This window comes from Chinchilla lanigera, unplaced genomic scaffold, assembly GCF_000276665.1.
Source record: "Chinchilla lanigera isolate Chin_1 unplaced genomic scaffold, ChiLan1.0 scaffold00081, whole genome shotgun sequence".
Taxonomy (NCBI): domain Eukaryota; kingdom Metazoa; phylum Chordata; class Mammalia; order Rodentia; family Chinchillidae; genus Chinchilla; species Chinchilla lanigera.
Window position 1 is genome coordinate 9,538,482 of NW_004955482.1, and position 26,570 is coordinate 9,565,051.

The 26,570-nt window shown below is 55.8% G+C and overlaps 1 protein-coding gene across 5 annotated transcripts in view; it reads left to right on the forward strand.

Annotated features, from left to right (window-relative positions):
• The first annotated feature begins 90 nt into the window (after positions 1–90).
• Positions 91–26,570, forward strand: part of Tpcn1 (two pore segment channel 1) — a 56,168-nt gene continuing 29,688 nt past the window's right edge. Inside the window, exons 1-2 of one of the 5 annotated variants that reach the window (XM_005403218.2) lie at positions 91–289; positions 3,598–3,834. In XM_005403218.2, the coding sequence (XP_005403275.1) occupies positions 3,723–3,834 (112 nt within the window). In that variant the 5' untranslated portion in view covers positions 91–289; positions 3,598–3,722. Of the gene's footprint in view, positions 290–3,597; positions 3,835–9,789; positions 10,022–26,570 lie in introns of those variants that run through there. The other 4 variants (XM_005403220.2, XM_005403219.2, XM_005403217.2 and 1 more) reach the window with 4 other exon arrangements.

A 26,570-nucleotide genomic window follows, 5' to 3' on the forward strand; every position in this document is an offset into this window, starting at 1 on the left:
AAGGACGTAAAGATTAACCAATCAGACCTCAGTATAGCAGCCCAGTCGTCCAATGGACCGCGGCGGAGAGGAAGTGGGGCGGGGCCGGCAGGGTGGAGGGGACGGGAGGCGGTGGAAGCGAGAGCTGGCGCAGCTGCCGTGGTGGCAGCGACTGAAGTGTCGGCGACTGTAGTGGCTGCAACAGCTCCGGGCTCGGGGCTTTGGCAGCGGCGCCAGCGGGCTGTGCTTGGTGTGCGGACCCCTGTGCGCTGTCCGGGTTCCGGGGGCGGCGCGTGTAAGAATCCGAAGGGTGCGAGGGCTTGGTCCGAGGGAGAGGGCAGGGGTCAGGGGTTAGAGCGCGCGGAGAGAGGCTGCGGCTGGGCGCCCGGGTGTGGGAGGCGGGCCGGGTGGACCCATAGGGCTATCGAGAAAGTCCCTGCTCCCCTTTTCTCCCTCCAGAACGCGCCGGGGGTGTGCACGGCTTTTCCCGCCCCTGGCTTCTTGGGCGACCCCCACGTGGGGCCCCGCGGAGGACGCGCAGCGCGTGCAGCGGGGGTGGCACTCCTGCCTCAGCCTCCCGCTCTTGCCCTGTCCCCTCGTCAGTGTCCTCAGCTGACCCTGCAGGAGACTCTGGCCGGGTCAGGCTGTCCCAGCGGGCGGCGAGGTGGCAGCCGGTGCTCTGTTCCCCGGGACCTTTCTCCCGGGGTGACCTTCCGGGGCCTCCAGAGGGAGATAAGACGTCAGCCCGCAGAGGCGCACAGGGCGAGCCCTCACGAGTCCCAGAGTTCGAGCTCTGAGCCTGCACTGTGCGACCTTGGGCAAGTCCCTTCCCCTCTCTGGGCCACATTTTGCTTTCTGTAAAATGATGGATTTGGATTGAGATTGGAGAACTGGTTCAGGGAGGAGGTACAGGGTAATGGTCGACCAGGGAGGGTCCGTGAATTCCGCCTGCCTGGGTTGAAGCCTGGGCTCTGTAGCACCTCCTTGCTGTTTACTTATAAGGGGCAGTTTAACCGCTGTAAACCTCAGTTTCCTCCTCGGGAAGGTGGAGATTGTAACTAAGATAGGATTCGTCAACAGCAGTACTGTTGGCTTTTCGAGCCACGTCACTTGTGGTGGGTGCTTGGGTCTCACCTGTGTATTGTAGGGTGCTTTTCCCGGTCTCTGCTCACTAGCAGTCACCCTCGATCTGTGACGACCAAAATATCTCCTGACAGTAAGGTCCTTTGGGGGCAGAATCACCCACACGGAGAGCCACTGAGTTCAGACACTTCCTACAAGTAAGCCGTCTTCCGGAAGACCTCCAGCTATTCTCCTACTAATAACAAAATCTACAAGCCTCTTACGAGCTGAAGGGGTTGGTAAAGTCCCCAGCCTTCAAAATAAATATGAGGGAGATCAGTGTCAAAGCTGAGTGGTGGATACCAGTTCGCTTAGATATCCTCTCTAATTGTGTGTTTGTAAATGCCCATGGTAAAAAGTTAAGCCCTGGGCCAGGCAGCTAGCCCCCGTGTTTAATGGTGTTTGAAGCCTTGGGTTCCATCCCCAGCACAGAAAAGATAAAAAAGGTTAAGCTGAAAAACAAAGCCCAAAAATACCAGGACAGCTGTGTGGAGCATCTCATCTGGAACTGGCTCTTCTGCACACACCACACCCGGTTGAAAAGCAAAAGAAATCCTCAGATCTGGAGGAAACTTTAAAAACGTCTCACAGGAAGTTCAGTGGGCAGATTGCTTTGGGCTTAGCAGCATTAGTTTCTGCTGCCTTATTTTAAAAAATATGTACCATTCCCCACTGGTGAGCAGAGATGTGCCCGAGTTACTGGATGATCTGGAAAAGAAGTAAATTGCCATGTTGCTAATCTTTGGGTCATTTTGGAGACAAAGTTGGTAGAGCACAGAGATCAAAGCTCAAGGAAGGAGCCTGCTGCTGTTTTCAAGTTCAGAGGTCTGCGGGTGGTCTGCTGAGTGTCCTGGTTTCTTTGGTCCTCCTCCGTGGAAGCGGGAATATATAAATAGAAGCTCTAACAGGCTGGTTCCGAGTGTTTTAAAATTGGAGTTACAGATGAACACTCGGGCATCATTTTAAAATAGATATATTTTTGTCTCCTTTCCTCCTCAAGCACCTAAAGCTAGAACAGTTCCTGCAAAGAATATCTGTGGTTTACCGGCCACATGCAGGTGTCTTGAGAGTTCATTTGTGGTCCTCAGCAGTTACTTAGTAAAGTTTAAGTGAAAGCGTTTTGTTGTTGTTGTTTTTTTTTTGTTTGTTTTTTTTCTCCGGTACCGGGAACTGAACTCACGATCTTGCGCTTGCCAGGCAGGCGCTTTTGCCGCTGAGCTAAATCCCCAGCCCCTTGTTGTTGTTTTTATTTATTTGTTTTGTTTTGTTTTGGTACTGGGAATCGAACTCACAACCTCACACTTGCCAGGCAGGTGCTTGCGCCACTGCGCTATAATCCCTGGCCCTGTTGTTATTTTTAAATGTGGGGAAGCATGGATGATACGGGGCACTAACTTTTTAGTGGTCATTGAAGATGGGTACTGCTTAAAGGAAGATATTGGGGACTTAGGGGAGCTGTGACGAACAGGAACACAGGCCTGATGCAAGATCGTGAGGTTCAGAACTTGGCTTTCTAGCTGTGGGTTCTTTGGCAAATTACTCAACCTCTCTGTGCCTAGCTTTTCCCTCTGTAATGAGGATGATGATCCCACCTATCCCACAGGACTATTATGAGATTTTAATGAACTTATAAACTTCAAGTAGGAAAAAACCGATCAATACTAGTAGAGTCCCTGAGAAATAGCAAGTAGGCATTGGGTATTACCTACTATCACTTGGACTGTCATATTTTTTCTTTAATATCCTTGCAGAGCTAACAGATAAGTATAAACGAAGGGTGGAGATGGAACATATTAGCTCTAATCTCATGTACCAGACACAGTTGCCCTTAACTTTTCAGTATTTGTTCTTATAGTTGTGCTAACATTTTGACACTATTACACTACTAGCACATTTTTTTTTAAACTTTGTGGTACGGAGGGTTGAACCCAGACACTTGATCGTAGCCAAGAGACTGAAAAGCAGTGGCAATTGAACCCAAAGCCTTTGCTCTGAGCTACATCCCCAGCACTTTTTTATTGTTTATTTTGAGACAGGGTCCTCTGTAAGACACTTAAGGTGCCCAAGCTGGGCATGCAGTTGCCATCCTCCTGCCTCAGCCTCCCAGAGTACTTCAGTGACAGATGTGCATCCACGCCCAGCTTGTTATCATTCTTTTTAAGAGAGATCTTACTTACATACCAGAAGATTCACCATTTAAAAGAGTATATGTGAGCTGGGCATGGTAGTGCAAGCCTGTAATACCAGCATTCGGGAGGCTGAGGCAGGAGGATTGCTGGAAGTTTGAGGCCAGCCTGGGCTACATAATGAATTAAAGGCCAGCCTGAAGTGCATAGAGAGATCCTGTCTCAAAAGGACAAAAAAAAGTGTCTGTAACTTCGTGGTTTTCAGGACGTTTGCAGGACTGGATAGCCATCACCACTGCCTAATCCCAGAATATATTCGTCAGCAGTGGTTATCCTTTAATAATTGTCTTTTTTATGCTCCAAACCCTAGAAGATGCCTCTAATGGAGGAATTTCTGAGAAGCACCGTGGGGCCAGCGGCTTTGACAAGGAGCTCAAACCAGAGACTGTTCACAGCCCTGGACATCACATCCTGAGGAGCGCAGGAGAGGGGAGCATGGCCGTGAATTTGGACGACGACGTGCCCCTCATCCTGACCGTGGACGAGGGTGGCAGTGCCCCAGCGGCTCCTTCCAACAGCCTGGGCCAGGAGGAGCTGCTGAGCAAAAGTAAGTGGGGGCTGGCAGGGGCCCTGGCAGCAGACAGCGGGAGGAGGGGTGTTCGGTCCCCTGTCACCTGGCCCCATGTTTGAGCCCTCAGGTAGTGACACAGGAACTACTCCTGGAGGCTGGGGGCTGCCGATGCTACACCCAGCTTTGTGAGGTGTCCGAGGCCTTGCTCCCCTCTGGCCCTCGCCTCCCTTGTGCCTGACCGACCTTGCCTTTTCTGTGGCTGCTTGGCGGGGACCTTGGGCCAACCTGCTCCTTGGCTGGCTTCCCTGCCCCATTCCTGGTTATAAAAAGCAGCGATTTCAGCAGCAGCCTCCGTCTGTGCCACTCTGAAGGAGGCTGGCAGGAAAGCGGCGCTCTTGCTTCTCTCTGCTCCTTCCCAACCCAGCGCCAGGGCGGGGTGGAGGGGTGAGCAGTGGTTGGGATCCATTGATCAGAGGCTTTGGGGTTTTGCTTTGTCTTTCTCTGAACCAAAGCCTAGCACAAAGCGAACCCAGGAGAGGCGGTGAGCGGTACATTTTTTACGGGTTAAGTGTGTTGCTGGCAGAATGTGAGGCCTTAAGAACCTTCCTGGGCTTCATCCCGAAGCCATTTGTTTGCCTGGGCCATGGGGCTCAGGAAAAGCTTAAAATAACTCACCTCTTAGGGGGTCCTCAGCTGCCTTGGTGAACAGAGACCATCGCCCTGTGTGGAGGGGGTGAAGGGGAGCCGCTTGGGACCAGTGACACAGGAGCTTGGCTGTCCCATCTCCTTTGTCCAGAGAGCACACAGCTGGTGGTGGGAGCTGAGCGGCCTCGGATGAGAGGAGCAGTGTCCCTGGGGTGAGGTGTGCACAGGCCCCTGGTTTTTCTGTTTTGTTTTGTTTTGTTTTCCGGTACCGGGAATCGAACTCAGGACCTTGCGCTTGCACACAGGCCCCTCTTTGCCATAGTGGCTTTGCCTGCTCTGGGGCGGCAGAGCTGGGTGATACAGAGATGAGAACATAAACCACACTGGGTAAAGTACCTGTGATCCCAACCGCTCTGGGAGGCTGAGGCAGGAGGATCAAAATTTGAACCCATCATAGGCAACTTAGCAATTTAGTGAGACCCTGTCTCAAAATAAAGAAAGTCAAAAAGGGCTAGGGATATAGCTCAGAACAAAGGCCCTGGCTTCAACCCCAACATCACAAAAAAACCCAAAAAACAAAAAACAGAAAACCAAAAAACATAAAAACAAAAAACACACAAATAGAAACGACCATAAACCAGATTTTCCCCAAGTACAACTCAGGCCCAAAAAAACAGTGGATCTGGTTTCCAGCTCTTAGCTGTTTCCCTTATAGGATCCCTTTGTTAGGTAGGCAGTAGTACCCCTGTTTTACAGAGGAGGAAACGGTAGGTCAGAGAGGTTAAGTAACTTTCCCAAGGCCACCCAGCCAGTATGCAGATAAATGAAGATTAGAACTCAGGAATAATTCCAGAGTTCCTCTTCCTCTCCTTCTCCTTCCTCTTTCTTCTGTTCCTCCTCCCTGCCCTTTTTCTTCCTCCTCCTTTTCTCCTCACAAGTTCAAAATAAATGTAAGTATGAGTCCTTAGCTTAGCATTTGTTAATTTTAATTTTTTTTAATGTTTGCAGTCTTGGGTCCATCCCAGGGCCTGCCATGCACGACAGGCCCTTAGCATTTATCTTTCATCTCCTCCTGCACTCTCAAGATAAAATTACGGCTCCCATCTGTATTCACGGAGGGAGCGACAGCCTGGCGGGCTCAGGAGATCAGGTGGCCTGTCGGGGGTCACACAGCTCACTGGCATTGAAGCCTCTCTGGTCGGTCCTCCCAGGGGACACAAGTCAGTGTGACACCATTGTAGCTTCACAGGCCACCACTGGTGAGGGAGGCCTCATGTGAAATGCACAGGGGACCTGTGGGTGGTAGGAGCGGCCTCCTGATAGCCAAGCTCAGGATTATAAGTGACAACCTGCGTGTCCTGCGAGCCTGCTGTTTTTAAATCCCCGGGAAGCATCGACCCAGTGGTGGGGTGTCCGGCTCCCCTGTGGGATGAAAGAGGGGGCAGCGATGCTGGTCTCTGTCCAGATCAGGCTTTGAACTAGTGGTGGGGCTTGCTGAGTAGAATAGGCCAGGGAGACAATAAAGCTCACGTTGGGTCAGCCCCCAGCAAGGGTCTTCTTATCTTGCCAGAGTTGAAGTCAGTGGCCTATTTTAGTTCATTTCTTAAGACCAAAAAAATATGTCCCTAAGCACCAGGGACATTGTGTTTGCCTTGCGGTACGTTAGTGCCTCAGATTCCTCTCTTGCACGTACTCTGTTTTGTTTATTTGTTTTTTGAGGCAAGGTCTTGCTGTGGAGACCAGGCTGGGCTTGAATTTGTGTTCCTCCTGCCTCAGCCTCTAAACTGCTGGGATCACAGGTATGCACCACCATGCCCAGTTTGTTTCTTGCATTCTCAAAGATCATTTGTTAAAACTTCTAGGAACGTGTGGGTGAAGCTGGGGAGCCTGGCTGGGGTGAGGGGCAGGGCCTCTTTCCGGGAAGGAGAGGTTTCAGAGGCGTCCGCTCAGCTAGGCCTCCTGCAGGCTTAGTTCATGCTTGGGTTTTGTCACTGGCCTACCCTGTCCCTGCTGCCTGAGCATTCACTCTGACACAAGTGCAGCCTGGTCATTTTCCCAGGCCCTTTCACCTGGATGCTGTTGTGTGTGCTGGCGCCTTACCCAGCCGGTCCTGCTTCCTGCCTGGGCCCACGGTGTCCGTATCGTATGGCTTAGAGGGCAGGGAGCCTCCATGCATTCCAGATGCCCTGCGCCTCTCAGGAGCGCAGGAGCGCTGGAGCGTCTGGAATGTCTTTCCCAGCCCCCTCTCTGCTCATGAATTCCAGTTCTGTCTTGGGAAGGCTGCTGCAAAGCGCTCCCTCCCTCTTGTGCTCTGCTCCCTCCCTCTCTGGCTTCCAGGGTGCCAGTTGCTGCCCATGGGGATTTTGTTTGTTTATTTGTTTGTTTTTGTTTGTTTTTTGTTGTTTGTTTGTTTTTTTCCGGTACCGGGAATCGAACTCACGACCTTGCACTTGCCAGGCAGGCGCTGTGCCGCTGAGCTAAATCCCCAGCCTTCCCATGGGGATTATAGTTCCTCGACCCTGGGTTCTGTTGAGCTTTGTGTCTCTTAGCTCAGTGCCCGCGGGCTGCCTGTATAGCTCCAGTCTGGTTTCAGTAGCTGAGTTGGGTCCCTGGGGCTTGCAGCCCCGGGGATCGCCTGGCATGGTCCTTGCCTGAGATGGGCAGCACCCTCTCCTGCCTCTTCTCCAAAACCAACGGTTTGAATCTCATTTGTTCCAGGGAAGCTCACTCTGGAGTCTGCCCCCCACAAGTAAACCCTTGAGGGGTTGGCAGAACGGACAGAGGCGGTCGGCAGAGTTGGCCGTGCCAAGGACAAGAGCCACCCAGAACCTTTACTGTGAACTGCTTGTCATGGCAGCGATGACAAAATGCCCCGGGCCAGGTGGCTTCCACAGTAGAGGTGCTCCCTCCCAGCTGTGGAGGCTGGGAATCCCAGGGCAAGGTGTCGCAGAACTGCTGTCTTCTGAAGCCTCTCCGCTGGGCCCGCAGACCGCCACCTTGCTGTGTCCTCACTCGGTCTGTGGGTCTCTTCTCTTGCTGTGAGGACTCCAGTCCCGTTGGACTAGGGCACGTCCATGTGACCACATTTGACCTTAATTGAAAAGGCCCGAACTCCAGATATAATCACATTGTCCCCTGGAGTTGGCTGTGCCGCCTGTTACCGTAAACCCCCTGCCAGGACCCTGTCCTGGTAGGATCCCGGAAGCTTCGGCTTTTCTCTATGGAGCAGTGTGGGTCTCCTCCGAGACGGGAGCACCCAGAGCTGTGACAGTGGCTGCTGCGACGCTGACGCTGACTCACAGGCAGCGCGTGGAGGGGGACAGTTGGGTGCAGAGGTGTTTAAAGCCTGAGTGAGGAGTAGCCTCGGAAGCTGGTATTCACCAGCTGGCTCCGAGATGCCACATCCCTGGCGCAGATCAGGAAGTGCTGAGAGCAGATGTGACTGCTGTGGGTGGTGCAGAAGACTTTCCAGTTCTGGCCATGCCCAGATTTCACCTTCTGGTCACCTCAACCCACCTGGCAGCCTTTCTGATGATCAAAGCACTGGGGACAAGGGTGGTGGCTGAGGTTGGGGCGAGGCACCACATCTCGTGGCTGCTTTGCTGCTGGTTGTCTGTGGCTTCTGGGTGGTGTGCCATGAAAGGGTAAGGCCTAACGTGACAGAGCAGAGCTCCTGCCCTCCTGCACCTGGATGCTGGGGTGTCACCAGGACGCTGAGCAGCATGGAGGGAAGGTTGCTGTCCTGAGCAGGCCTGCATCTGATTTCTGGGCCCCCTTGCCAGAGCCTTTACGTGGGCAGAGCAGTTGGCACCAGGCTCCCCCCACGTGGGCACCTGAGCTGGCTGGGACTGGCAGGGCCGTTAGCACAGGGTGGTCAGCCCAAGGGGACACACCATCGAAGAACTCTGGCCCCAGGGCTCTTTCCTGACCAGGAGTCCCCAGCATATTGTCAGAGTGAAGGCTGCCCTTGGGACTTGCTTGGCTTCAGTCACTTGTGGCCCCCCGGGCGGTGGTGTGTTGGGGCGAGTGGGCTCTGCAGACAAACCCCAGGCTGCCGTCCCAGTCAAGTGCAGGGCTGGGCTGTCCAAGCCTCAGCCCTCGTCCTTAGAATAGGATCAGGATCACACCTGTAAGTCAGCGGGGGTCAGGTGTGATCCTATGGTCTGCACTTGGCTAGTCACAGACGTCCTTGTCCCGGCCAGAGACTGGGCTGCATCTTTGCAGTGTCCACCATGAGTTGGATCCTGAACTCGGGCAAGAGGTGAATCCCTTCTGCCTCCCTCCTGGCCCAGCGGGTGGCGGCCGACCTGCAGGGAAGCCAGGGCGGCCTGGCAGCTGGAGGCCAGGCACAATTAGATTTCCACAGCCTCCCACGGAGCCTGGGCGTTGGGCTCCACTGGAGTCTCTCCCCTGGCTGTTTTAGGGCTTCACGGGGCAGAATGCCGGGTGTTACCAGGCTGCTGGTGGCCCCAATTAAAATAAGCAAGCACCCAGCACGCTGGGTTGGAGCCTCGTAACAGAGTCATGAAGCCTCTTGTTTTCTCCGCCCTCCATGTCTTCACGGGGGGACCCTGTCTGTTGCCTGGGACCCCCTGCCACGAAATGCCATCTCTCCCCCTGCATGCAGAAGGCTGCCACGTCTCGGTGGCGATGGTGGCAGCTGGGGGAAGCTGGCGCCTGCTGCCCTGCCTCCCCCAGAGCCCAGGGGAGGGCTGAGCTCACATGGGCTCTGAACTAGCTTCACGAGCCAGAACTGTCAGTTTCCCAGCCTTCAGGTTGGCGGTGGGGGTGGAGACACGGGCGGGCTTGGCTGGCTCCCAGAGAGCCTCTGGTGGCTTCTGGTTGCAGTGTCCTCCCTGGGGTGCCTCAGATTGCAGCATAGTGTCCTAGGGAGGAAGCCGCGCTCCTCAGAGCAAGCAGCAGGGACCAGCCCTGGAGGGACAGGCGTCCCCAGATGGCCCAGTCCCAGCTTTATGCTCAGAGTTGCGCCTGATCGCTTGGCTGAGCAAATCCGGAATGGAGCCCTCCTCTCCCTGCTTAGGCCAGTTGGGTAAGAAGGCACCCCATGGTCACAGGGACCTGCACCGTCGGGCATCTGCTGGGTGCCAGGCAGTGTGCACAGTGCCTACTGATGCCGTCTGTGTCACTTGTGCCCCCCTAGCCAGGGCCTTGTGTGTGCTAGGCAGGTGTGTCTACCACTACCTGCAGCCCCAGCCTTGTACCTTTTTACTATTTAACTTTTCTCCTTACCTGATGTTATTCCAAACTGGGGTCCCAGACTTTGACCTCCATTCTGTGCTGTGAAAACAGCAGAGCTGCTGGCACTGGGATCACAGCAGGGAAGCTAGGACAAGTGAAAGCAGACCACAGAGAAAGCCTCGATTTCCCCACCCACCGACCGCAGTTCCTTCCGGTGCTTGTCCTCCCCGGGTCAGGCAGCAGGCGAGCGTTTCCATCTCAGCACTTGGAACAGGAAAGTTGGGGCTCGACATGGGGCCTGGCAGGAGCCAAGATTGGGGACTGGTCAGCGGAGGACAGAGGCAGCCGAGCCAGGAGCAGCCTTGGGCTGGCTTGGAAGGTCAGTGGGCCTGAGCGCCACCCCTTGCGGTTGTTGGTTCCTAGTGGCAGGGGACCCCACATCGGGATTTGCGGGAGGTCCCCAGTGAGGCTGTGTGCCTCAGTACCAGGGGCCCCCATTGCCTTGTTTGCTTTTTGGGGGGTCCTGACCTACTTGTGAAAGTCAGTCCTTTTTCTCCCAAGCCACTCAGGAGGCGCAGGTTCGGAGGCAGTGACCTCATGGTGTAAGTCCCAAGACTTGGGCCACGCTGCGTGCTCTTGGCAGGGGCGGCTGCCACTGAGCTCCGGCCAGCCGCTGTCACGGGACTCCTGGCCGATACCACCTTGTCCAGTTTCTCAAAAGCAGTCAGACCTACACTTCTATTGAAGAGCCTTCTGATTTTCAATACTGGCAGCTGATTCCCAGGTCTTCGGCATGGCCAGCTGAATAAAGCCCAGTCAGTAGGTTGTGCTTAATGACCTGAGATTCAGAAGGTTCGGATTCAACCTTCGTCTTCTGCTCAGAAGGAACCGCTTCAAATTAAACAGAACCGTAGTGATCAGAAGTGGCGGCAGCCTCCTCTTTGCCTCTGAGTGCTTTGCCACAGGACACCAGCTGGCACTGGGCTTTGGAATGGAAGCTGTGGGGACAGGGTGTCTGCCCGGCCAGGCAGGGAGGTGGCCGAAGACAGGGCAGGTGGCTGGGTCAGCCCCGCACAGAGCTGTTTGCTATGGAGAAGGGCAGTGGGTGGAGGGGAAGCTCCCAGCTGTGCTGCAGGGCAGGAGCCGGTGTCAGGCTTTGCTCTCTGGACCTGGCGCCTTGTCCCTTTTCAGAGCTTCCCAGCATGGGTGTGGCCTGGCCTTGCTCATTGGTCTGCTGCTGAGCTGGGTGGGACTTTCTCGGGCTGCCCTGGCCTGGGGCAAGGAGGGCATGTGCCACTTAGAGGCGTCCTGGCAGGGCAGGAAGGAAGCAGTTCTGAAAGCAGAGCAGAGCGGATGGAATGAGGATGTTTGGCTCCGGTCTGGCCTCACCCCACTTCCCCCACTTTGCCCTTCCTAATCTCACCATGCTGAGCCCTTGGGATCAAAAGGCACCTCCAAATCTGAGGCCAGACTGCTAATTAAAGAAAACATTGCAATTAGGCATGATGATATATCCTGTAATTCCAGCTACTTAGGAGGCGGAAGTGCTAGCTTTGGTAGCACATGTACTTAGGAGGCTGAGGCAAGAGGATCTCAAGTTTCAGGACAGCTTGGGCAACTTAGTGAGACCCTGTCTCAAAAGTAAAAATAGAAAAAAAAGGGCTGGGGTTTGCAGCTTATTGGTGGGAACACTTGTCTAGCATGTGGGAGGCCCTGGGTTCACACGTGTGCATGCGTGCACACACGCACATGCCGGCTCTCTGCTTCCGGCAGGTGAGTTCCTGCCTTGTTCCAGGGTGATGACTCTACAGGAACACTCCATCCTGGTGTTGGGCTGATCCTGAAGTTGTGTCCCTGCTCAGCCAGGCTACTGAGCTCTGCCGCCTCTTCCCGCAGCCCTGACGTCTTATCTGTCCCCTGCCCGGTGACCCCGTCCTCCCAGCTACCCTCCTGCGCTGGGGAAATCCGCGTCTTGGAGTGTGGCCTGGGTATTCGGGTTACAGACCAAAAAGTATTCTGCTGTCTCTCCCGGCCTACTCAAGCTGCAGAAGCAAGCAGGGTGCATACTGTTGCTGCAGCAGCAGGCTCGTTTTATTTTTAACTTTTTAAGGCACGAGTTAGGAATTTGTTTTCATTTCTCTATGGAGGAGGCAGTCGTGCTTGGGGAACCTGGCCTGTGAGCCTGGGGTGCACAGGGAGCGCAGCAGATACTGGGAGTGACTGTGGGAATCCAGGAGCCTTGAAGCCGATTGTCCTTTACACCATCACGAATGGCGGTGCCTTCCCCAGGGCCCGAGGACAGCTGCAGCGGGGGCAGCCCAGCCGCTGCCTCTCTGCAGATGAGCAGGTTGAGGTGTTGAGGGGAGGACTCTGCCCAGGCAGACAGGATGTATGCAGTTAGCACACGTCAGGCCCAGCACGGGCCGGCCAGGTGGGAGGTGTCCACGGTGCCTGACCTGCTCCTGTTGGAGCCCCACTACCGCCTCCCTCGGGTCGCGTCCCAAGGGAGCAGGGCTCCACCCCAGCTCTGGAAGTTTCACTAAAGTCAGTGAACTTAGACCACCTCACTTAGCCAAGTTTTTTTTTTTCTTTTCAGTGCTGGGGATTGAACCCAGGACCTTTGCACTGAGCTATATCCCTTTTAATTTTTCTTTTATTTGAAGATAGGATCATGCTAGGATGCTGAGTTGTCCATGCTGGGCTCAAACTTAGGATCCTCCTGCCTCAGCCTCCCAGAGGGCTGGGATTGTAGGTGTGCACCACAGTGTCCTAGTTCACTTGGCCAAGATTTTGAATGGAGTCAGTACTCTGAGCCCCTCTCTGCCCAGCTGCGTCCAGACCCTCCTCCTGGCTAGGCTGTGAGGAATTCTGCCTCAGTCACCATCCTGCCTGGCTGACCTCCACTCCTTGGTTTATACCAGAAATCAGAACTAGTAATCTAGAGTCTCAAAACACATTCATATGATCTCATTTGTTTAATAAACGCATCATCTCATTTGTTTCCTCTGTAGCCACTTTTACTAGCGAACTTCCCAGCCTGCTGTCTCTGGCTCCTCTGTTCTCCTGCTGTGGTGCCTGCAGCTGCCTGCCTGCGCCCTCTCCCTCCGCGCCTTCCGCGCCCTCCCCGTCAGCTAGCGCCGCGGCTGTGTCTCACAGCCTGCCCGGCTTTTGGCCCCTGCTCTGCCCGGCTGCTGCCTGTGATGTACTTGATGTACTGTGTCGGGCTTTGCCCTGTGGCGTGATGGGTTCCCAAAGGTTGTGAGAAAGTGGAGTTTCGCTGAACGGCATCATTTCAACTGCGGGCTGTGGGGCTGAGTAGGGGAAGAACCCATGCAGAGCATAAATCATACCCTTCGTTCCGCCGGTGTCAGGTTGGCTCTGGTGAATCCTGTTCCCTTCGATCAGGGCTGTACCGCTTCGGGGATTTCTGTCCTTGTCCCTGTGCTGCCCTCTGGACATGGCTGGGTGGGGCGGGGACAGGAAGGTCATCCCGGGGTAAGCGGTGGTGGCTTTTGTGCTGGTGTGTTACACAGCTCTGCCTCTTTCTGACAGCGCAAGCCTTCAAAGGCGTGTCTTTCGTGCACATATGTTGGACACCTAATAGACATGAAGTGACATATCTGGGAGGGTCCCAGGTGACTGTGTATCACAGCTTCGCCTACCCGGAGCCATCTGGGGGGTGGGGAGACTCATTCCCACGTGACCGGCTCAGAAATAGCCCAGGCGGGACAGGGCCGCAGGCGGGCCTCTCTGCCGCCAGGGTTTACAGTGCCCTGGGGGCACTCGGGGCCACCTCCCCCTCCCATCCAAGCCTCCCACGCCACTGCTGGACTGCCCATCTCTGTCTTCTCTCTCTTTTGGGGGAGATGGCTATTTCATTTTATTTTGTATTTTCTAACTCTTTTAGCTCTTCCTGAAAATCAGCGCAGCCAGAGTGACCGGGCTAATGGCTTGGAGCGGCGCCACGCTGCCGGATGTGTTGGCTTGCACTTGTGGGTGGCTGTTGACAGGCGTGATGTCCTCTGTCTGTGACTCTCGGGGGTCCCCTCTTCTCGCGGGCTCGGCTGTTCACACTGGGCTGGCCCACCTCGGTGTTTGCAGCCACAGTCGTTTGCAGTCCGCGCCCCTGGAGGCGGCCTGGCCCCTCACCAGGGCTCAGACCGCCGCGGACAGAGTCCGCTTGGCCCCCAGGCCACTGGCCCACTCCGTGTGACCATGAGTTATTTCTGCTGCTTCCTCTTGGAGACGAGAAGCTGTCCCAGAGGGTGGAGGCTTCAGAACTCTGGAGATGGGGTTGGCCTGGGAGAACTCTTACGCTGCCAGAACGTGTGCATGTTGGGGTGTGGTGACATTTCTTCAGTTGGGACACTGTCACATTTCTTCAGTTGCCTGGGATGTTTTGGTGGCTGAGCAGCATTAGATGAGATGCTAAGCGCACTTCTTCCTGAGCCTTAGTTTCTTCATCTGTAAAATGGGATTGGGATATCCACGGAGAAGGTTGACATAAAGATTAAGTGAGAAATTTTATGTATCATAGCACTGACTCAATAAATGGAAATGATAAATAATAATAAAAAAGGTCACAGTTTTATTATCACCAAAGTAGCAACTCTGCCCTCTTCTGAGCCCCTGAGTAAAAGCCAAAGGACTGTCATTTAGGGCTTGACCCTCTTCTTGTTTTTATGAAATTCTCCGACCTCCTCTTAAGGACAATGGGACACCTTCTTAAGGCCACCGCTGTGGGAGTCGGGACAGCGGTGATTTCCTTGACTATTGTCACTGTTACGTTGCGGGGAGGGTTAACTTGAGCGGCTCCATCTCCTGCCCCATCTTGAGGATGCCTTCTTGTACTGTAGATTTCCTTACAATGCCGTTTTCAGGCTGCCTTCCCCACTGGACAGAAAGGGAAATCGAGGAAAGAGGGGAGGCGTCCTCAGCCCAGTGCCTAACCACAAGGGGTTGGCTTTAGGAGAAGTAAGGTCCCCAGGCCGTGATGCCCTCTGTGGGATACTGGCCTCCGCCCAGCTGTCACGTTCCGTGCCTAGGGACCACCCGCCCCACCCCTTTTGTTGTCTTTTTGAGACAGGGTCTCACTGTGCAGTTCAGGCTGGCCTTGAGCTCACTTTGTAGCCCAGGCTGGTTTTGAACTTGCAACAATCCTCCTGCCTCAGCCTCCTGAGTGCTGGGATTACAGGCGTGCGCCACCACGCCCAGCGCACCTGTCCCTTTTTGCTGCTCCTGTGGACAGAGTTGCCTGCAGCAGCCACAGAACCCGATGCTGGAGCGGCCCGTGCTCACAGAAGCTGGCCCGGCCTGCAGCACCCCAGGGGGTGATGTGGTGGCATCCCCTAAAGCGGATGCTTCGGCCCCTCACACCAGGGGCTGTTGGGCAGGGTGAGCTCAAGCCAGCACCTCTCGTCTGAGTAGACATCAGCACACCCTGTGCAGTGCCTTTCGGCCCTGGGCTCCTCCGCGGCACAGTTGTGTCCCTGTGCAGTTCACAGTTGGCGTTTCCAACGCTTCCGAGTGGAGACCGACAGATGTTCACACAGGTGCACACTCCTCAGTGAGAAATGGAGCGGAGCCTGTAGGCCTCGTGTGCTGTGTGGCTCCTGTGCGTGCGTGTGTGCGTGCACGCACGTGCCTGTGGCCCTTACTAACGTGTGCTGAACACGCTTCATGAAGGACGAGCTGGTGCTTGGCAGGCACTCAGCGAGTGAGTGAGGGTGACAGAGGGCGGCCGGGTGACTGTGCGCTGTGGCAGGGAGCGGGCCGCACGGTTCCAAGTCAGGCCTTGACGGTGGTGGACTGAGGGGGCGTGTGGTCCTGCCTCTCCGAGTTTCCTGTGGCTGTGGGCACACCGTATGGCAAGGGCAGGAAGGGCTGACTAAGGCTAGACAGTGACGGTGACCACCGTAGCCCGTGGTGGACATAACCTGCCCTGAGCGTCAGGACATGTGGTTCCGCCTGTGCGGACAGGAGTGAGGTTGAGAGTGGCTGAGCCCTGGCTGTGTGTCTTCCCAGAGGCACATATGGGCAGGGACTCCGAGGCCCAAGTCCACCTCCGTGATGTGGCGTCCACTTCCATCACGCGGTGACAGCCCGGCCCGCAGGTCAGCGGCAGCAGCCGTGGAGGACTGAGGGGCGCTCAGCTGCTGGGCTCCAGTCCCGGCCTGGCCGCTTTTTCCTCCGTGACCTGGGCAGGTCCCCCAGCCTCTCTGGGCTCTGCTGCCCTCTGTAGATGGGGAGCAGTAATAGGGACTAGTTCATCGGGGTGCTTTATATGAGGCCCTCTGAAGCCAGGTGAGCACCAGGTGCCGCCGCCACTTCCTGCTGTGTCAGCCTCGGCGCTCTCTGAGGCTCTTGAGGATTCTGGATCGGAGCCCGCTGCAGCTTTCCCAGCAGGCCCTGCTCTTCCTGTCTGCTGTAGGCCTTGGCCCCTCGCAGGTCTGGGATGTGCGCCTCACCTCCCCGAGCAGCTCTGAACGCCTCCTGGTCCCTCCTCCTTCCCGAGCTCCCAAGTCGCCTCTGAACGCCTCCTTGGCTGCGTGCAGCTGTGGCTGCTGTAACTAGCAGTGACTTCAGGGCACCGGACTCTTCCTTCTGTCCCCTCTGGAGGGAGTTCTGTGGGGACAAAGGTCATGTGGTGCTGTTTCGGTTCCAACGCCAGCACAGTGCTGACGGGTGTACAGTGGGTGCTAACGAATCGTCTCCTCACACTAAACTGTGTGTATTTGTTCACCCTCCCTCCCGCTACCCGAATTACAACACGATTTGTTCAGAGTACAGGCGCATTGTCGAGGTTGCGGCTGCAGCCGTGGGACCTCTTGTGAGGTCCTCATGTGGCCATTTGGGGGCTGGCTGTGCTCCCTGAATGACTCAGTGGGCCCCAGCCCAGCCTCCCCCGCCTGCCCGTCCTCCACCCCAACACCCAGGAGCCCGTCGTGGCTCAGGCTCCTGCCTTCCCACTTCCTCTGTTGCTGCTCTCAGCCATCAGGCCCTCTCCCTGCCAAGTGCCCCAGGGCCGGTCCCGTGGACGGATCCCTGGGTGCATGGTTACTTAAGTCCCCATCAGCTGGCTGAAGTCGGAGGTGGAGGTGGCACCAGGAATAATCCTGGCAACATCTAAGCCACAGTTCCTTCTAGGACTGTGCTTGACCCGCAGTTCCCCCTGTCCTGAGCCTCTGGCAGCACGAGCGCCTGGTCCCGCCTCTCTGGGGGTCCAGGTGTTTGCCCAGCTGTGCCGGGGTTCAGTGGCTTCACTGGGAGGAATCGACACTGTGGGTCCACACTGCCCCCGCCACTGCCAGCAACCATAAAGAGAAGCCTGAGTGGAGGGAGGAGTGTGCGTGCCAGTGTACGCCTGCTTTCCATCTGGAGCCCCGGAGCGCCAGCCGGCACAGGAGCGCTGTGGCGATGCTGGGCCCGTAAAACTTAGCAGCGTCGCTCTGGTTTATTTTCCTTTCCTCTTCGAGCTTTTTCCCATGGAGTGGGGCGCTCAGCGACAACTGGCAAACGGCTGGGCTGCCGCTCATTGTCGTTCTGCCCGGTGCCGGTTTCCAGAGGGCTCCCGGTGCTTTGTGGGTATTGGAATTTGTTTCTGTGATGCCGGGAGCATAGCTGGCTCCAGTCCCAGCTGACAGGCGAAGAAACTGAGGCTCTGGGGAGCAAGATCGTGAGCAGGCGGGGGAGAGGGGCGCGGGAGGGTGGCTGGGGGTTCTGGGGCTGCGTTTGTCTTAAAGAGGACGAGTGCTGATGTGTGTGCAGGAATGCGTGCGGTCGTGAGCATCTGCAGACACGTGAGGGAGGAGGGACCGAGGCGGGCTGGGGAAGAGTGGGGTCGGCCTCGGCGTCACGCTGCTCACGAACCCCTGTGCTGCGTTCTGCCAAGTCTGTCTTTGCGCTCTTTGTGATCAGAGCTCCCGCCCCGAGTGGCTTTTCATAAAGCGACCTCTCGGCACAGGGCCGAAAGCAAGGCTGGGGTAGGCGGCCAGGCCCTTTCCCAGCCCCTCCTCCCCTGCTCCCCACTCCTCCGTGCCCGCGCCCGCACCCGCGTGCGGCTTTATGGCCGGCATATGGAAACTGTTTCTATTTATCCGGCAGCACCAGGATGCCGCTGCATGCTGTGCTCCAGCGAACGGAAGCCCTCGGATTCCCTGCAGGGTCGTTTCAGAGGCTGCGTACGAAGCAGCCAGCTGTTTGCGGGGAACGTCTGGGCTGTTACCTCAGCACGGCGGCGGCGTGGCCATCTGTGCAAACAGGTCATCGTGGGCTGTCTGTGTCCTCCATGCAGGCGTCTCGCAGCCCCTGAGTGGGAGTTGAGGTGGTGGTGGTTGGTGTGCAGATGCCGGCAGCTCAGCAGTTTCTTCCCGGCCCTGCCCCGACCTCTGACACCTTCCCGTTCACCTCCCTGGCCGTTCCAGCATCCTGGGAGGGGCGTTCCTTCGCAGCCATGGTCTGTGGGCCCGGAACGCGCGCCTGCCCTCTCGGCCTGCTTTCATGAGCTCGCGCTCTGCCCGGGGCACTGCAAGTGCTGAACACACTGTTCCCGCGGGCCCTGTCCCCGGGTGTGCAGAATGCCTGCTTACTGCTTGCCAGGAGCATTTGTTCCCGGTCAGCCTCCGCCGGCCCTTCCGAAGCCTGCTTGCTCATGGAGTTGCTCAGCTGATGCGGGAGCCGGGGAGACTGCTGCTCCCTCCACCCGCACGGCTGCAGCTGGGCTCGTCCCTCCAGCCTCCTGGCCTCCAGCGGCCGCCTGCCAGCAAGGTGGACATGCAGAGGCGAGGGTCGGCTGTCGCACTGCCGGAGGAGGCCGTGCAGGGCCGGCACCTCGACTGCCCCGCTGTGAGGTCGTCCCTTCACCTCGAGCTGGGCCCTTCTGGAAGGCTTCGGGCGTCGCCTTTCTGCTTGCCTGGAAGACCCTGCTCAGGCGAGGATGCTGGCAAAGCCCAAGGTTGTAGGGTGGCCGCCGAGGTCTTTCACAGCTGTAGTTAGAGGGGGCCTGGCCTGGGGGATGGGGCTGGACCAGGGTCAAGGTCCTGTGAGTGCCAGGGGTTTCCTTGGAGGCTTGGGAGCCCGTGTTCCTCCTAGAGATGCAGGTCCAGGGTTCTGTGGGCTGTAGAGGCCAGGGCAGGTGGTGCCATTGGCACCAGGACCTGCAGCTTCCCAGGTGGAAGACCTGGACAGAGCTTAGCAAGCATGACCTGGGGACCTCCATGGGGTTGTGGGGACAGACCATCCTCCAGTCTTCACGCCCAGCAGTGGCCAGGCAGGGTGGCGAGCAGTCCCTTTGCTCTTCATCCTGAGGAGCTGGGCCACCGGGTCAGGTCCCCAGCAAGCAGGGACTCGGGGGTCCTCAGGAGGCAGCCCCACACGCAGCTCCTGGGACCGGGGCCCTTTGACGTGGCCCTTCTGCCAGCCTTGCCTTCTTTTCCTTCCGGAAGCCGCCTGCCTTTGAGCCCACTCTGTTCCGGGACAGCAGCCTCTGGGATGCACAGCGTTTCTGTGGCCTCTCTGGCCACTTCTCCAGTCCAGAAGTGGAGCGGGCAGGGTGGACCGAGCAGCCAGGCAGGAATTGGCACTGTGGGTGCAGCCCCGCCTCTGGATGCGCGGCAGTGCTCTGGACTTGGCCCGTCGACAGCTGCATATTAAAGGACCTGGGGGACTGTGGCTCCCACCTGCCCGCTGTGCCCTTTCCATAATCCCGAAATGTGCTGCCCGGCTCCTCGCACAGGCCGAAGGAGGCTTTGTGGAGTCACCTGTGGCTTTCTTGAAAAGCCCCTCAGCGGCCAGGTTGCCCAGGCCTTTCGGCCCCAGCCCTGCTTGAGGGCCGTAAACAAGCCTCCGCTCTTTGCCTTTGGGGGCCTCGTAAGCTCGCCAGGCTCTGTTCTGACTGTGCAAGGCTGAGTGGTTCTGGGAACAAAGTCTGCCCTGGGGAAGGGGGAGGAGAGGCCGCATTCTCTCCCCGAGCTGCTGGAGGCAGGCCTTTTCTTTTTCTTGAAGGTTCTGCCCTGAATCAGCTTGCACAAGACAGTCCCTGGGCAGCCAGTCTTTCAGAGAAGGACCTCTGAGAACAGAGACCAGGTCACGCCCTCCTGAGCCCAGCCTCTCTCGCCCAGGCCCTGCAGAGCACCCCGTGTTCCTCCCCCAGGCCCCCGCCGTCCCCAGGTGCCCTGTGCAAGTGTGTGGATAGTAGGGCAAGGTCCATATCCGCGGACTAGCTGTGTTTGTTGACCACTTACACTGTTCTGGGCCCTGGGGACATCAGGGGGACAACAGTCCCTGCCCCTGTGCAGCTGGCCTTCTGGGCAGGGGCCTGCAGCCCCAGAGAGCAAATGCCTGTAGGGGTGATACAGGAGGCACCAGCAGAGCAAGGGCAGAGAGCCATGCCTGTGACTTCACAGGGAGGCCATCGGGATGGGGGACAGCCTCTCGTGGAACAGTGTTTGGGGAAATTGAAAGATTTAGGGATGGGGGTTGGGGGAGCGGTTCCGAGGACCCTTGGGCAGAAAGTTCTGGCATGTTCAGGAATAACAGGGAGGCCAGTGGGAGGTGGGGCAAGGTGACAGCAGAAGGGCCGGAGGACTTCAGGATTGTCCCCAGATACCAGCTGCTGTGCCTGCTGGGGGCAGAGGATTACCGCTGTTGTTACGCTAAGCTGAAAAGTTTCCCTCACACACACGGCACGCAGGGAGGGGTTTTCCAACCAGTGGAGAAATAATACAAGGAGATGAGTGGGTCTGAGGGGTCACGCTTGGCCCTGGGGAGAGATGGCTTGGGTGTAGCAGAAGGGCCAATGAGAGGTCACCTTTTAAAAAATCTTCAACTGTTTAGTTGATGTATAACATTCGGGCTTATTTGTGTATTTTTCTATGCGCATGCACAATGCATGATAGACAAGCCAGATGTTATAGTCCAGGCACGTCCGATGTCCAGGCTGAGCGTTGTCGTCCTGGGAGGGTTAGGACGCTGACGTCCCAAAGCTCGCCCATTCCAGGGTCTGTGTGGACATCACTGTCCTACCTGGCACTTGCAGGCCAAGGACAGCGCCCTGTCAGTACCCCCCACTTCCCTCCACCTGTCCTCAGGTCACTTGTGGCCCTCACGGTGCACCCTGAGCTGCATGCTGTGGGTCAGAGAGGGTAGCAGGGGTTGGTTGAGGCGGCAGTGGCTCTGTGGTGCCACCCTGCACATTGCTGTGGTGAGGGCTACTGGAGGAATGGTGGTGTTCAGAAGAGCTCTAGAGGGGGCCAGGAGGCCTGCAGGGCAGACCTGGCTTTGTTATATGCCGTTACGTAGGGTGCGCCACATCCCTCCCCTGGCCCGCAGGTTCCCCGTCTCTAGAGGGCGGGCATGAGGGAAGCGGTGTGCTGCATGAGGGATCTCTTCCAGACCCGGCAGTCACTGGTCTAAGACAGCAGCAGAAAGCACCCTAGACCTCCGCAGCAACCCCCGTCGCAGCACTCCCTGAACTGTGCCCGAGGACCTGTACTCTTGAAAAACACCATGAGCACAATTGCTAGAAATGGGAACGCCGCAGCAGGGCTTCCTAACCGCACGCTGTGATTCCTGGGTTTCCCGTTCTGTGGCTCGGGAACCAGATCTGGGTGGGGAGCACCGTCCGTGTGAGTGTGGGAGCCCCAGGCGAGTCGGCATCCCAGCATAGTGGGTGAGGCTGGTGGTCTCTGGCTCCTGGGTTTGCTGTGAGGGTGAAGCTGTCCAATGCTATGAGGTGCTCAGAACGTGCCCCGGGACTCTTCGCCTTCGTTATTTCAGCAGAAGCTGGTGTGTGTCTAGGTGGGCCTGTGGGCCACGGTTCACCTGCAGCGGGCAGCGACGTGTGCTGGAAGAGACGCGTGGTCTGCTGCAGCCAGGCGGTGCGGCAGAAGGTGCAGGTCCTGGGCTCTGCCCATGGGTGCTGGCCCCCCCAGGCAGCACTGTTGGCTTTTAAATATTTTCATTAACAGTGATTTCTAATTCACAAGTCATGTTTAGAATCAAACGAGAATTACTTAGGTTGTGAGCTCTAGCAGAGCTCAGCGCTGACTTGCTTACTTTACCACTCACACCTGACAAGGCACAGCCTCCCCGCCCAGGCCATTGCTGGGCAGCCCTAGCTCTTACAAAGGAAGGGCTGCTGGGTTGTTTTTGGGTTTTTGTTTTGTCAGTACTAGGGATCGAACCCAGGGTCTGTGTGTGCTGGGCAAGGAGACCACCACCTTTTTTGTTATTTCGAGTGAAGGTCTTGGTAAGTTGCCCAGGCTGGCCTCAAACTTGTGATCCTCCTGCCTCAGCCTCCTGAGTAAGTGAGATTACAGGTGTGTGTCACTGTGCCTGGCACATAGTTTTTCCTTGAATTGAGCCCAAATGCCCTTCCCCTGAAGCCCGCTCTCGAGCCCTTGCCCTGCCCTCTGTAGGCCGCCACTGTCTTCTCTCACCACCCACTGGCAAGTGTGACCTATGGCCACGGGGCATGTGTTTTGCATTTCTGCTGCCCAGTGTTGCATGGGGCTCCTTGGGGACTCGATAACCAGCTGCCCAGGCTGAGGACCTGGGTCAGAGGACACGAGAAGGAATAGCAGGAGTCCGAGTCTTCTTTCTTCTTTGTCTTTTTTGAGACATGGTCTTACTATGTAGTTCAGGCTGGCCTAGAACTCACTTTGAAACCCAGGCTGGACTTGAACTCGCAGTGATCCTCCTACCTCAGCCTCTGAGTGATGGGATTACAGGCGTGTGCCACCACCATGCCCAGCAAGAGTCCAAGTCTTTCCGAGGGTTTTAATCTACAGAATGGTGCACAGTGAGAGCTGGCCTGAGGCTGGACATGGGGATGGGCTCCCAGGCCTGCCACCTGCCGGCCATGAGGACGTGGCCACCAGGAGGGGCTCGTTGGTGTGCTGTCTGGCCCAGCACCATCTTCCCTGCCCCAGGGCCCTTGCGGTGCTCAGGCTTAGTGGTTTGGACTGTGATGGGGTGGCTTATCAGGAAGGAGCAACTGTCTCTCACACACACCATCACCTGCTCCTGGGAGGGCCCCTCGCTGCGAGTGTGTGTGCACCTGTTCTGGGAGCTGTGTGAAGGCCCCTGGGCCCCCTGGTCACAGCAGGGCTGCGATGAGGTGGGGGACACAGGGGAGCCGCGGGAGGCTGGCAAGAACAGGGAGCGCTGAGGCGTCACTGAGCCAGTGGGAGAGGGAGGCTGGCGCTCCGCAGGTCTGGGCAGCGGCTCACTGACCCGTGCGTCTGTCGCAGGGAGGCAGGAGGTGCTGATGCCAGTTGCCATCTGTCCCAGCTCACGGCTCCTGCTCCGCTCTGTCTCTGTTACTCATCCTGCCTGGGACTGCTGGGTCACAGGCAGGGCTCTGCCGTCATGTGTGAAGGGCATGGAGGACAGGCGTGGGCACAGGAGGACGCAGCACCATCTAGCACCCGCCTGGGGATCGTCCTTGGGCATTGTGTGCTGGCTTACGGCCTGTGCACACTGAGGACTGAGAGTGGTAGTTTGACCTTCTCCTGTCCATGCTGATGGCTTAGTTCTTTCAAACTGGGCATTGGGTGGCATATGCCTATAACCTCGGCACCCTGGGAGGCTGAGGCAGGAGGATGGCAAGTTCGAGTCCAGCCTGGGTAACTTAGTGATTTAGCAAGATCTTGTCTCAAAAAGAAAAGTAAATGCCAGGCATGAAGTTCAGTGCAAAGGCCTTGAGTTCAACCCCTAGTACTTCAGGAATGGCGGGTGTGGCAGGGGAAGGGGAGTGGATTAGCATCAGAGTTGGGAGTGCTGTTCCGTTGGCATTGGGTAGAGAAGGGTCAGAATGGTCCAAGTTCAGACAGCATCAGATGTCCCACCTCAGCTCGCCCTGACAGTGGGACTGCACTCCGAGCACAGCCCTGACACCCTGTCCGGATTTCTCATTCTTTCAAGGCGTAGAACTGCTGGACCCAAGTAGCTCAGCTTAGTGCCCCAGCCCCACATCTTGCTTTGGGACCCGGCACCTTAGTCTCCTCAGGTCTGTGTGAGAATAACAGTAACGCCGACCTTGTGGGGTTGCAGGACTTCCATGGATTAAGGGATGAGAACGTGCAGCTACCTCAGTTAGCTATTGCTGTACAACTAATCGGTCCCCAAATAGGGCTTTAAGGTAACAGCCTCACTTATTTTGGGCAGGGCTTGGTGGGGTGACTCTTTCCTGCACTTTGTAGCATTGATTTGGATGTGTGACAAGGGCCAGAGGATCTTTTTTTTTTTCTTTTTTTTTTTTTTTTTGAGACAGGGTCTACTGGTAGCTCAGGTTGCCTTGAACACACTGAATTGCCCAGGCTGGCCTCGAGCTAACAATCCTCCTGCTTCAGCCTCCCAAGTGCTGGGTTACAGGTGTGCGCCACAGTGCCTGGTGAGATGCTTTTGTCCCCATGGCCGAGACGTCGGTGCCGGCTGCAGCTGAGCATGCACTGGGCTCTTGCTCACCCTCCCTGGACCTCACACTGACCGCTTACGCTGCTCCCACACGGTAGCCAGATGAGGCGAGAACCAGGCCAGAATGAGAAGACAAGCCACAAACTGGGAAAGGGAGCGGCATCCTGAACACCGATGAGAACGCTCAGATTTAGCGGTAGCTCTGTAAAGAAACAAAATATTTGGACAGATACTTCACAGAAGGCGCACAAATGTAAAATAAGCCTAGGAAAAGATGTTCACCATTGTAAGTCAGTAGTGAACTACAGACTTAAAGCGTTGAGATTGAAAGTGCAATACTGAGCCGGCCATGTTGGCACACACCTATAATCTCAGCGCTCGGAGGCAGAGGCAGGAGGATTGCAAGTTCGCGCCCAGTGTAGGCAGCTTGGCAACTTGGTGAGATGCTGTCTCAAAATGGAGAACAGTAAAAAGGGTTGGGGATGTAGCTGAGTGCAGATCCCCTGGGTTCAATCCCCAGCACCACTGTATACACACACACAGTTTCTAGAATGCTTGTAATATAATGCTTAGTTTAACATTTTTATTAATGAGCACAGGTCTGCAGTACATAATGACTACATTCTGTGTGTGGAATTGGTGTGTGCACATAACACACCTTAACTCTTTCCATCCCGCCTCTCTCCTTCTCCCCCATCTGTTGCTTCCCTTCCCTTTCCCTTATTTCCTATTATCTATCTGGTATTTTGCTCTTTGTTTATATTTTGGATTTCTCAGATAAGAGAAATCGCGTGATATTTAAGCTTGCATGTCTGGTTTATTTCACTTAACATCAGGGTGTCAAGGTGCATCCGTTTTCCTACCAATGACCCGAGTTTATCCTTTATGGCAGAGTAGTGCTCTGTTGTATATAAACGCCACATGTTCTTTCTCCATTGACCTGTTGATGGACGTACAGGCAGCTTCCAAGGATCAGCTACTGTGAATTGTGCTGCTTTTAAACACGGGTGTGCGTGTTTCATTGTAATAGTATGTCCTTAACTCTTTTGGAAAGATGCCTAGAAGGGGAATAGCTGGGTCAAGTGGAATTTCTAGTTTTAGTTTTTTGAGGACTCCCCACACTGATTTCCATAGTCACTGCATTAGTTTATACTCCCACAAATAACGTGGAAGGTTCCTTTTCCCCCGCAGCCTCACCAGCATTTGTTGTTACTTGATTTCTTGATGATGTTTAAAAAACTTGGATGAATCAGTTGTTGGCAAGGATGTATAATTGGAACTCTTATATACTGCTAGTAGAAATGTCAATTGGGACAGTCATTTTGGGAAAGAATTTGGCATTTCTCAAAAGGTTAAAATGTGTGGTTCTCCTGTTACATTTCTGGATATTTTATTTGCCCAAAAGAAATGAAAACAAATGTCCATGCAAAAAGCCTGGTGCACGAAGGTTCACAGTGACTTCATTTGTTTGTTTGTTTGTTTGTTTTTTTCATTTGAAACAGCCAAAAACTAGCAATGTGGTGTACGCATGACACCCCAGCACTCAGAAAGCTGAGGCAGTAGGATTGCTGCAAGTTCGAGGCCAGCCTGGGCTACATAGTTCAAAGCCAGCCTGACCTGCATAGCAAGACTCTGTCTGAAAAAACAAAAACAGAAACAAAACAAACAAAAAAGAGTACTGAAGACAAAACCTAGAAACTGTGTAAATGTGCATTACAAGGTAAATGGATGTGTGATGGTGCAGCTAGCTGTCCAGTGGGATGGTACTCAGCAGCAAAACAGAGTGAGCTACTGCTACATCATACAACGGATGACTTTTAACAGAATTTTGGTGAGGGAAAGAGGGCAAGTGACGGGAGAATGCATAGTATGTGAGTCTCTTCATGAGATTCTAAGATATCATGCTGGTAGCGCACAGTTGCAATTCCAGCACTCAGGAGGCTGAGGCAGGAGGATCAAGTTCAAGGCTAGCCTGAGCTATGTAGCAAGACCCTTCTGAGATAGAGTATAAACTGATCTGATTGTGACAGAAAGCAGGTCAGGTTTGCCTGGGGTCCCACAGGGGGCAGGCAGGCAGGAGGGGCGATAGACAGAGCATCTTGATTGCAGGGGGGGTTCACAGGTATGCGCATGTCCAAACATGGCACACACAGCTCAGTGGCAGAGCGCCTGCCTAGCACGCGCAGGTCCAGGGTTCCTTCCCTAGCATCACCAGCCCTACCCCCCCCAAAAAAAATCAGCTTGTACTTATACACTTTAAATATGTCTTTTGTTGTGTCAGTCCTGCCTCATACAGTTGTTTTTAGAAGTGGGTGGGGAGCTTTGCAGACAGCCTGGCCCGGTTGCCGCTGCCTGGTAGGTCCAGATCAGCACCATCATTTGTGACCCCGCAGCCCTGTGAACGCCGCGCCTTTCCTGCCCCCGGTACGTGGTGGTGCACCATGCACCCCTGCTTCCTGCCCCTGTGCAGGTCTGTGTCCGAATGCTTGATCCTCTGCCTTCCTACAGGCACG